We start from the raw sequence: 12272 nt of genomic DNA, 5'->3' as shown, positions 1-12272 counted from the left end.
CTTTCTGGCTGGTTCTCCTCGCGGTACTAGGGTCGGCAAGTACTCCCGTACCCAGCGTCTCCAGAATTGGTCTGCGAGTGCTTGGCTAGTACGCCAGGTTCGTCTGTCGGCTTCGTCACAGGGTCCTGTTCTCGGTAGACCCGTTGAAGATCCCAGCAAAAAATGGTTCGGCGTGAGGGCCTCGGGGTCGCGAGGGTCCACACTCACGTGCGTTAGGGGCCGAGCATTGATCGAATACTCGGCTTCGGTCAGGAGGGTTCTTAGCACTTCGTCTGATGGTGCCTTTTCTCGAAGCGTTGCTTGTAGCGCTGTCTTGACAGAGCGCACCATGCGTTCCCATGCGCCTCCTTGGTTCGGGGCGCCAGGTGCTATGTAGCGCCATTCCATACGCCGGGTCAGTCCTTCGTCTCTTAGGGCGGGTGCCCATTCGGCGTATGCGGCTTTCAGTTCTTGATCGGCGCCGCGGAAGTTGGTTGCGTTGTCTGAGTACATCAGTCGCGGCCATCCGCGGCGTGCTGCCATTCGTCTCAACGCCATTAGTGCCGAATCCGTAGAGAGAGAAGCGACAAGCTCGAGGTGAACGGCTCGTGTGGTGAGGCAGGTAAATAGTGCGCCCCACCTTTTCTCTCGGCGGCGTCCCACTTTTACAGTAATGGGCCCGAAGTAGTCTACCCCGCAGTTCGTGAAGGGGCGGTGGAATGGATCGAGGCGGGCGCGTGGCAGGTCTCCTGTGGCTGGTGCTCTGGGCCTAGACCTTGTGACCCGGCAGAGGGCGCAGCTATACTCGACGGCGCGTACGGTGGGTCGTAGCCGTATGATCCAGTATCGCTGTCGTAGGTCGTTCGTTACTCGCTCTCTGTTAGCGTGTCCTGCTGCGGCGTGTTCTCGCAATACGATGAGTCGCGTGATGGGGTGACGACCGTCTAGGATGATAGGTCGTTTTGCGTCGGAGGGCGCACTTGAGGCTCCAATGCGTCCTCGTACTCGCAGGAGGCCGTCGTCGATTACGGGGTCCAGCTTGTACAGACGACTCGTTCTAGGGATTGGGCGAACTGCTTTGATCCTCTTCAGCTCGTCTCCAAAGTCGTCCTCCTGTGCTCGTTGCATGAGAGCTCGTTCGGCGCGTTCTATGTGCTGTAGCTCCATGCGGGTCGCTCGCTTCCGGCAGATGTCTGTGAAAGCCAGTACGTTCGCGGTTGCTCTTACTAGCGTCTCGAATCTCGAGAAGCGGGTCGGGTCAGGCATCCAGTCGAAGTGGCTCTCGTCCTGCTGGCTCAGGTGCAGGACCTCCTCTGCATCTTCATGAGGTTCCTGTTCTGTGGGCCACCGGTCCTCTGGTTCGTGTAGGAATCCGGGTCCTTGGAACCATCGGTCTTCCATGCGTACTGGAGTCTGGCTTTGTCTTGTGGCATCGTCGGCTGGGTTGTCAGCGGTCGGCAGCCAACGCCACTCGTCTTTGTGCGTGAGTTCGGCGATCTCTCCTAGCCGATGTGCAACGAATGGAGTGTATCGTCGCGCGTCGTTACGCACCCAGTGGACTACGGTTGATGAGTCCGTCCAATAGATGGTCTTCTTTATCTCGATGCGGTGTTCGCGCCTGATAGTGTCGGCGAGTCTTGCTCCGATGAGTGCAGCCTGTAGTTCAAGGCGCGGGATGCTTTGTGTACGCCGTGGTGCCACCTTAGCCTTTGCTCCAACTAGGGTCACTTTCGCGCTACCGTCTTGGTGTACAACCCTCCAGTAGGCCACAGCAGCGTACGCTTGTTCGCTCGCGTCGCAGAACACATGTAGTTCAGTGTGCTCATGGTTCTCCAGGGCGTAGTTCCGGTGCAGGTGCAGGCGTGCGATTTCGTTCAGTTGTCGCAGCCAGGATGCGAAGAGTTCGGCTTCTTCCGCAGGGATCGGCTCGTCCCATGGTATTTCTAGTCGCCATAGGTTTTGAAGCACGATCTTTGCTCTGATCGTGTAATGGCTTAGCAGTCCCAGCGGGTCATAGATCGACATGACCGCACTGAGTGTTTCTCTCTTGGTGGGTGCGCGGCTCTGGTTGCGCACCTCGGCTGGGACCCGGTTCATGGCTGTGTCGAAACCGAGTTCATCTGTTTGCGGGTTCCAGTAGAGTCCCAGGATCTTGTTTTCCATACTCTCGATCGTCCCGAGCGCGGTGGGCGTAGTTGCTCTGAGTTCTGTCGGGACGTCGCGCAGCACGTTCGGATGGCTTGAGCTCCAGCGCCTTAGCGTGAAACTGGCCGCTGCGTGTACTTCACGTAGCTCTTGTATGGTGGCGCGAGCTTCGTGTTCACTGTCGTAGCTGTCCACCAGGTCGTCCATGTAGTGGCTTTGAGTAATTGCCACTAATGCTCGCGGATGGGTCTCTGCGTGCATGATCGCATTGTGGTTGCGGACTGTGTGAGCCATGAATGGGGAGCTGGCTGCGCCGAATATCATGCTCCTCATTTTGAAGCATCGTGGTGGGTCAGTTCTGTTCTCCCCTCTCCACAGGAACTGCTGTGCCGGTTGATCGTCCGGTCGGATCTTCACCTGCAGAAACATCTCTTGGATATCGGCGGTGACGGCGATCGGCTTTTCACGGAATCGGAAGAGGATGCCCTGCAGTGATAGCAGTAGGTCCGGGCCTTCCAGCAGCTGGTCGTTCAGGCTCACGCCTCGGTTCTTGTGCGCCGCGTCGAACACAAGTCGCTGCTTACCGGGCTTGTTCGGGTTCTGTACGGCAAAGTGTGGTAGATACCAACTAACAGCGCTGTTTTGTTCAGTGCCGTCGCATGGCACCGCGTAGCCTTTGTTGAATAGGTTCTCCACTTGGGCGGTGTACTGTTCGGCGAAGGCGGGATCGGCGTCCATTTTACGTTCTATGGCGCGTAGTCGTCGTAGCGCTGCCTCGTAGCTCGGAGGCATCGTAGTTCCGTCGGTTTTCCACGGCAAACCAACCTCGTAGCCGCCATCGACTTTCTTCATAGTTCTTCTCACCATTTCGATTGCTCGTTGGTCCGCAGCACTCACGCGCGGTCTGTGCGCGATGCCGAGAGCGTCGATGCGGAAGTGTGCCTCGATCAGTTCGTGTAGGCGGTCGTCGTGCTGCTGGTTCTCGTGTAGCGGATGATCAGGAGTCCACACGTGCAGCACATTGTTGCGTTGATGGACGGCGTTCCTTGGTACGGTTCCGTGTACCACCCAGCCCAACTGTGTTCGGGATGCAGCTGGTTGGTTGCGTCCACCAACTCGTAGTTCGCGACTCACTATCAGCTCCCAATTGTCGCTGCCGATCAGGAGGAGCGGGCGTGCCAGATCGTAGCACACGTCTTCCCGTATGTCCCGTAGATGCTTTGCCTCCAGCAGCGAGCTCGGTATGGACTGCTGGTGCAACTTCAGATCACGCACCGTGCGGGCTCGGATGTTCATCGGCTTGTCCTGCGTTGTTCCTTTCAGCTGTAAGCTGACGGTTCGGCTCTGATGTTCTTGTGTCATATTCACTCCATGTAGGCGCAACGGTGTTGAGGGTCCTTCCGCTCCGATGCGCTGTGCCAGTTCTTCGTCGATGAGGGTTATTGTGGCGCCCTCGTCCATCAGTGCGTATATCTCCACACTTCCCAGTGGTCCCGTTACAGTGACTGGAACCACTTTGAGCAGCACTTCCTTCTCTTTCGGTGGTAGCGTGCCCAGTGATAGCACGGTCTCGTGGTGCTTCGGCGCGTTCGGTGGGGTCACTTCAGGCGGCGTTGTGAGCGGTGCTGCAGGCTGCGCAATGGGCTGACTCAGTTCCTCGTGCAGAGTAGGGTGGTGCGGGCGGCGACATTGGTTCACGCCGCACAGCTTTGCCTTACAAAATTGGCGACGGTGTCGTTTTTCAACGCATCGGAAGCACACTCCTTTTTCTCGCACCATGTTCCAGCGCTGTTCAACACTGAGTGCTTTGTAGGACGGGCACCGGTGTAGCGCGTGGGGTTGGCCGCAGTTCGGGCAGCGGTCCGTTTGTTCGTTCTCAGTGGCAGTGTACACGGCGTTCACCTTCCTTTTCACTATCGCGGGTCTTACTTCTCTCCTCGTTGTTGCGGCAGTACTCGCGGCGGGCGAGTACATATAGCGCAGCGCTCTGTCGGCCTCGCGCATAAGGAAACGTGATAACACGACGATCTCTGGGTCTGCTGTTCCTTCGTGGTCTGCGGCGTAGTCGCACCAGCGGGACTGGATGTGCGGGCTCAACTTGTCAAGCACTTCTCGAGCCAGCAGTGGGTTGTACAGAAATCCACGCTTGTCTATGGTTTTCAGCACGTAGACAACGTTCTGAAGCTTCACGGCGAACGTGTTCAGTTCCGTGGCTGACGCACCCGGTTTCTGCATTCTCCGTAGTTCATCGAGTGCCCGGTCGATGATCACCTCGGGCTTCCCGAAACACTGCTCCAGCGTTCTCATAATGATCGCCGGGTCCGTAGCCGCGTGTAGTAAAGCAGCCACAGCGTCGCGGGCCTCACCCTTCAGGCAGGCTCTCAGTCGTTGCAGGTTCTCCGCGGCCGACAATCCGTACAGTTCCGTTGCGTCTCGTACAGCGGCTTTAAATGGCAGCCACTCGCTCGGTGCACCGGAGAAGACAGGTAGCTCGCCTGCGTGCCGGGGCCGCGGCCTTGCCATCTTCTCTATCGCTTCTGCCAGCTGTTCTATTCCTCTACGCGTACGGGCCGGCGTAGGCGATCTTGTTCGTTCTCTTCTTACGGGAGATGGTCTTCTCACAGGCGAAGGGCTTCTCACAGGCGAAGGTGAGCCGTGGAAACGAGTTCGTCTCGTCCGTTCGTTGGGCTCCGTGGTGGTAAGCGTTTCGCCGCGCTCCCCCCGTACGTGCGCCGGGTTGTTGCGGAACCAGTTGTCCACTCTTCGTTCAGCGGCGGCGAGCGGCTCGTCGCGTAAGCTCTCTGCCTCGTCTTGGATAGATGCCACTTGCACGGCTAACCTTTTCTTAATTAGTTCGGCTTCCAGGCGTAGCTCGGTTCGTCGAATTTCCGCTAGCCTCTCCTCCGCTTCAAGTTCTGCCAGTTGTAGTCGCGCCGCCACACTCGCTGTCGATCGATGCGAGTATGCAGGGGACCTCGGTCGTGATGACTGGGCTGCGGGGTTCATAGCAGTTGACGGTCCAGCGGTGGGTTCGTAGAGCTCCCTTGTCTGACGATCGCAGGCCTCCCCCCGTAGGGATGGGCCTCCACGTTCGGTTGGCGCCACGGTGGGCGACGCCGGCGGATCCAATGCCATTCTCCGCAAACGTTCGTGCTCCACTCGAATTTCTTCAGTGGTCTTATCCTGGTCTGCAGCGTCACCCTGGCTCCTGGTGACTACCATTGTTCGGTTCAAATGGCAGTGGGCTGCGAGGATACGAAGTTCCGAGCGGTCTTCACTGTTCCGGGCTTGGTACTTGCTCGAATCCGGCTTCAAAGGATCAGAGTTTGTTGTTGTTCTAGCTCTTGTTCGGTGGACTGTATTGTTCAGGTTCTTGATCTGGATCGCAAATGAAAACTCTTGATTAAAGTGGATTCAATACGTGTTTATTACCAAAAATGTTCCTACTTAAATACCAATTTCACTCTCTCATCTAGTACAGTGGTTGGCGAGTAGGCGGTCGGCGCGGAGTGCGGGGCGCGGGGAATTCTCTCATCTAGTACAGTGGTTGGCGAGTAGGCGGTCGGCGCGGATTATGTAGCTCGGTGTCCGCAACACCTACAGTGCGTTTCAATTAAATTTTAATTAATTATTATAGCGTGACTTTATGCTACAAAAATAATGTGAGATAAGCTATCGGGTAGATAACCTGAGTTCGTTCAGTTGATCTTGATATACCCGATTTCCGATGCATCCTGTATACGTAACGGATGTATTGGTTAAACTTTACATAAGGACAAGTGTAGGCAAGTGTCGCACAGTCCTTCGGTGAACACGCACACTAGTCTTTGAAGCACCTGCAGACGTGGTTATCGTGACTGACTAAATGCCAAGTCATGTCTTGTTCTACCCTCCGCGGCGGACGCCATCAGACAACGCAAACTCCGTTATCGCTGCTCATGTCGCTCGCGCGTTGTCGTTGTTACATCATCCCAGCTTAATGTGATTTTTGTGTGATATGACTACATTGCTGTGTTTGCTATGCACTGTGCATACCTATCCATTGATTAGATATTTTATTAAATGAGTCAGTAGGTAAGCACATTCTTATCAAATTTGAGAACTGCATGCCCAGTCTCTTCAATCTCTTCTTTCTTTGAATTCCTTGAGTCAGTTTCGACAGGTTGTGAATTTTCTTTTTGTTTTTATTTGTAAGTTTAACTTTGCTAAATAATAGATTCAGGCGTTACTTTGCGGATATCCGTGTTAAAAAATGCGTGTGACGCACCGTGTGTGTCCGGTAGCCGGCCTCGGAAACGTCGATTCGTGACAACCTTCGGCTAAAAGTCCTCTTTCATGAAGGTCGACAGATGTTGACATGGTACTCCTCGCCCGTCAGGGTAGCATTGGCTTACACTCATCGCATATATACTCCTCAATATCCGCAGACTTTGTGGAGTAATGAAGCCGGGACATGTATAACAACGTCGTCCGGGCGTCGGACTCCAATCACGGCGCGTGTACACGCTAAGAAATTCGTCGTGTCTGCAACAGAAAAGATGAGAATGGCTTTGTACACGACGAGAATATTGTCGGATCTAGCCACGAAAATATGTCGTGTCTGTTGCAGACAAAAAAATGATAAGTATGTACACGATACGAATGCTTTCGGGCAGACGTGTTTAGGGTAAACGTGTCAGTGCACTTCCAGGTAACTGTCGTTTTACTACCGACTGTGTGAAGAAATATGTTGACTACTGATAAAAAAAAGGTGATTGCATATTATATGTATAGGAAAATTTATGAAAGAATGAAATTTAAGAAAAGAAGATACAAGAAAATTTACTGGATTAATCCAATTTTGCAACAAAAAGATGAGTTTGCCATAACGTGACAAAAACAAAAACGAGACAAAAACAAGTCCTACCGTGGTAAGAAGCCGGAAATTAGTGATAATCATTTAATGAATAACCACGAAAGCCTTAAAATCTATATTAACAGAATATTTTTTTTTTATAAAATGTAAGTGCGCATTTGACCTCCATCTTACTTGACGGAAAGTGACGATGAGGTCGACGATGGAGCATGCACACCTAGATAATACCTATTCACTCTCGCCTTCAAAAGGTCCAAGTTATAACGTTCAGGGAACAAGTCTGCAGGCAAGGAATTCCACTCCATAGCCGTTCGCCATGTAAACGTCGAACCGTAACGCTTCGTGCGAATCTTTGGAATATCCACAACATAGGGGTGGAAGCCAAGCCTACGCCTAGTCCCCCTGTGATATTTCTATCACAAAGGGAAGGGGAAGGCGGAATTAAATCGTGTACTTCCATCGCACACTCTCCGTGATAATGTCCTGTAAAATAACGCAGGCAACTTTACGGCGGTGTTCAAGGCCCTGCAGCTTCGCCTCCACTAATACCAAGTCACGTATAAGTCTCTTGACACGGTTGTCAATTGAATCCAAGGTAGCCAGTTGGTATGTGGCAGCAGTAGGTACTACATGCACGACCGGACTTGTACTTGGTACAGCTGAAGCAACTGTCCCAGTGTAAAGGTAAAGTAACGCCTCGCACGGAATAGGATGCCAAGCTTCTTTGCTGCATTTTTTTGCTATGGATTCAATGTATCTACCGAAGTTCAAATTGGAGATCCAAGAAGCTGGAGACAGTCGGCTATCGGTATGGAATGGATATATCACGAAAAGTCGGAGTCAGCTCAAAGGGACTCCGTTTTGTGGAGAATAGACACGCCTGCGTTTTGGTAGCGTTATATTTGACAAGATTGGCAACGCCGAAGGCGACGCACCGTCGCTTTGGTCGACTTCGCCTGCAAACTACTCACTATTTACGACGGTAGTTTACTGCCTTCGGCGGGCAAGCGCGGTTCGCCTGACAACTTGGTGTAAATCACAGACATATATCTAGATAGACGCCGCAAGTGTACGTAGTTCGCGTGCCCAAAGTAAGTGAAATTCACTTACTTGCCGCTGCTACACTTCAGAACGCGCTCGACCGTTATCGTAGTTATACACCAGTCGAAAACGCGAAAAATGCATAATTGTGTGGGTAAACGGGAAAGTGGGACGTTTCCTTCCACGGACAAGTGATTTTGTAATCAAAAGATGCATAATTTATTTTAAAAACAATTATTTTGGTTTTGTATGAATTTCGACAAAACAAATATGCAACCGAGTATATGCCTCATGATTTTTTATTTTATTTATTTATTAGGCACACCAACAGTTACTACAATATTAAACGTAATGATTGTAGTACATTGCGGCTTTTACTTGGTGCGATATATATAATATTTGTGATCCTTTTTTGTAATATGCCATGAGTATCGAACGAACGCACTTTTTTTTGTATAATGCATTCAGTTTCGTGGTACGGCCGCTTATACATTTCTTTGGCCTAATTTAACATTAGGCAACATTGTTCTTCGAAAACGAAGGGACGAAAATTATTATGACCTTAGCAATATTGTAAAAATATTCTAAACTCTTTTGTTATAACGTTTAGTAACGTTTCATTTTTTTTTCAGTTTTGTAGTATTATCAATAGTACCTGTAATTTCGATAATCTTTGCAGCACGTTTCCTCGAATGTCCGAATATAGTGAGCAAACAATTACATACGTCGCCGGATATGTAGTACGAGTAATACAGAAAAATATATATAATGCAAAGAATTAACAGTGCGCTGTCTTTAATTATATAATATAATATAATTAATTATAATATTAAATATAAATAAAAAAACCTCATACGTATGAGTTCGATGCTTTCAAGGACGAAGGTGGTCTAGTGTATCCCACCTAAGATGCTATCCAAACATGCATAGTAGCAGAGTTAGAAATCCGAGAAATAATAAACAGATCACAAAAATTTCACACGAGGCCGTCATTAAGTGTGCTTCTTTTGATTAATAAGATTTTACCATATTATTTTGTCAGCAGTAACATTTTCTTTTCTCTTGCCATTCATCAATTTGATTTTGTCATTTTGATTTGATTCAATTGCCTAGCAACAGAAAACCATCCAGTAAAATTAATTAAGGCAGTCGCAAGTTCATATCAATATACACGTCCCTACGTCCACGTCAATAGGTACGTGCGTTTTCATTATTTAACTTAATCGATAAGATCTTTTATTACAAAAAGATATTATATAATAAGCTCATTTTATTGAAAATGAATTGAAATTTTAATATCTGAAGTTGATTCAAAATTAAACTCTTAATTTTTTTTAAGTAATCAACATTTTTTTAAAACAAGTAACATAAAGGACTTAACTATCTTATTTTAGTATTTTTCTACTAATATGTGTCCTTTTAAATTTGATTTTATCATTTTATGCGTGTTACTCCTTACTTATACAATATGAGTGTTTGTTAAGTGACGTGCAATAATTATTTACTCACGTGATGATACTTAGTCGAAAGCTGTCGAGAGCTTAATATATAGTAAGTAAATGACCGCCATTTATCCGCTGTCCATACCAATTACTGTAATCCAACAGAAAAAATATAATAATTTTAGTTTCCTAGGTATATGAGTAAACACAATACAGTCATTAATAATTCGAAGCTCAATGAACTGGCAGTTAAGTCTGGTGGAAAACCAAGTTAAGTGTGAAGCATGCCTTGCTGCCCTCTCCCGCCAGCCTGCCACCCCGAAAGTTCGTCGCCTGCCCGAGCCTGCGGCCTGCTCGCTCAATGGGTCTCACCACCTGCCGCTATGTCGACACTGTTCCGTTGTGAAACGGTTTCTCTACTTTGTGTATTCACTTTTTTAGGTACACTTGTACATGCGTTAAGATTCCTCTAATTATATTATTAAATTTCCCGTCTTTACCGAATCTGTCTAACCAGCAACTGGTTTGGTTAAGCAACTGTTTATTACTTAAGTGGTCAAACTTAAGTAATAAACAGTTGCTTAACTGGTCAAACACTGAGCTTTTTCATTGAACTCTAGATACTTGTATTAGTAATTCTGTAAATTATAAGTACTGTCAACAACAACGTTACACAAACTTACATGTTCCTGTTATAAATCTACTATAATAGAGTACATTTTATCTTTAATGACAACAGTGCGAAGTTGCCGATTATGAATTACAATATTGCAATCTCAAGTGAGTTCCGCAATACCACAGTTCGTGTCGTGATTCCTCTCGCGCAGATTTTGCTTCAGCGCAAGTTGACAAGTCCCTAACAAACATCACCTACTGGATGTGCTCTTATTCTGATAGTAATGGATATTGGGCCAAATGGAAATATTTAATTATATCATTAAAACCAGCAAAAATGTTCACCTAAGGTTATATACTTATTTAATTTTTATAGCGTTCTTTGACTTTTTTCTTTTTATTTTTTTTTTCAATTTTTCTTGAGCGATATTACACGACGTGACATCGAAATGAATGTGAACTTATGACGGCATAAGCCACATTTAGCAGAACTTTACAGCCAGTAGCTGTAAACAGATTCTCGTCTCAAGAAACTTTGGAGCCGATCATCGATTTGCAACAAGACAAAGGAATTTTATATTCGAAGCGTATTTCACATTTGCATTCGCTTTGTATCGCGACTCGAGTCCGCGAATCGCGCAGCCTTTGAAACATGTCTACAAAGGAACAACTTTGGTATCCAAGTTTCGACAACATCAAACTTTTTTCGAACCCTCAAAGGCTTTGGTTTACAAAATCCAATTATTTGTAGTACCGACAACAGCTTTGTTAAACCCTTCTTATAAATTTATACTTAACAATGGAATGATTGAATGCTCATACGTTGCAGCAAATTTTCGACACATTTCAGTCATCAACTTTCAAATTAACGCGAAGACAATAATCACAAGGTTTACTGGGAAAGAGCAATTAACTCCGCAAGACTAATAAGAGCAATATTGCTTTGCTCATCTGAACCTTCTCTTGCCGCGATCACTCATTATACTCAACGACACTTCAAAGCAATCTCACCTTTGTTGCTTATTCACTTTGATCTGAGCACGAATCGATGGAAGTTCACCGTCTTGTAATTAAAATTCAGCAACTATCTTACAGTATTTCATTGTGACAATACAGTCGACGGCAACGTAAAGTGGACATGAAGTGAGACTTAAATGTCTCAATTGAAAACAATTTAAAATAAAAGTCGCCCAAATAATATTTTGGGTAAATATTAAACAAGTTTTATTCCGTGTACTGACCTATTTCATTGTATTATAAATATCTATGTCGTGTCTGCAGCGCAGAATATTTTAATTTTTGTACTTTATATTTTTATAGCTTCTTATTGACTTTTGTTTTTATTTGATATTCTTTTTGAGGTGTTAACTTTTACAATTTAGATATTTGATAATGAAAATGTGCACAACTGTAATTGGCGCTGACTAGCTTTACCTAAAAGTATTCGTTCGTATAAATCGTTATTTAATAATATTTTTTGAAAAAAAATTGAATTTGACTTTAGATACTTGTATTATTTCGACAAATATCTAGTATTTATTTGATGAACAACTCGTATAACTAAATACCAACTGATTGCTTCAAAGCATATCATGGCCGCAATTAGGTACATTAAATTGTAATTGTTTGGATTACATTACACTACCTATCTTGGGATTAGAGAAACTATGACAAGTAAAATAAATTTTTCTATTTTAATGTTCATGTACAGTCGATGCCCCAAGTTACTTGACCATCTATAAATTTGGTTTTGAGTACATTAGTGTGAATAAAATTCATTTATAGTATGACTTCTTCTGAATGACGTTTTTAGAAACTTTTTAAGCCAATAATAATGTGATCTTTAATTACATTACATAAATACAAATCGCGACCAAACAGAAAGAATTCCTTTTCACATTTTTGTTGAATGCGTAAGAAGGCTCTCAGAAGTGAAAGTCGGCTACGAGAGTGGTAAGATCAGAGGGGCACCACCACTGCGCCCGTTCACTTGAGATATAATTTGACAGGTTCCATGTCCCAGTAATTTCTCCAGAACCCTTACCCTTCAAAACCGGAACACAGTAATGCCGACATTGATTAGCAGCATAAATAGGCAAGGTGGCAGGCAGTACTTCCCTGGACGAACTCTTTCACAAGAAGCTCTACTGCTACTAATATGTGTGTATGGGAGTTGGAAGGAGGCAACCTCAGCG

General features: G+C 46.7%; 1 protein-coding gene across 1 annotated transcript; it reads right to left on the bottom strand.

Annotated features, from left to right (window-relative positions):
* Positions 1-51: 51 nt before the first annotated feature.
* Positions 52-5502, bottom strand: LOC113236388 (the record flags this gene model as incomplete). Its single annotated transcript, XM_026472422.1, has 1 exon — positions 52-5502. A coding segment is annotated over one exon (5451 nt), but the record flags the coding sequence as incomplete, so codon positions are not given.
* Positions 5503-12272: the final 6770 nt, after the last annotated feature.

Source organism: Hyposmocoma kahamanoa, unplaced genomic scaffold, assembly GCF_003589595.1.
Source record: "Hyposmocoma kahamanoa isolate Upper Pololo Valley unplaced genomic scaffold, ASM358959v1 91900, whole genome shotgun sequence".
Classification (NCBI taxonomy): Eukaryota; Metazoa; Arthropoda; class Insecta; order Lepidoptera; family Cosmopterigidae; genus Hyposmocoma; species Hyposmocoma kahamanoa.
Note: the sequence above shows the minus strand (reverse complement) of the source record. Positions and strands in the feature narration are given on the sequence as shown.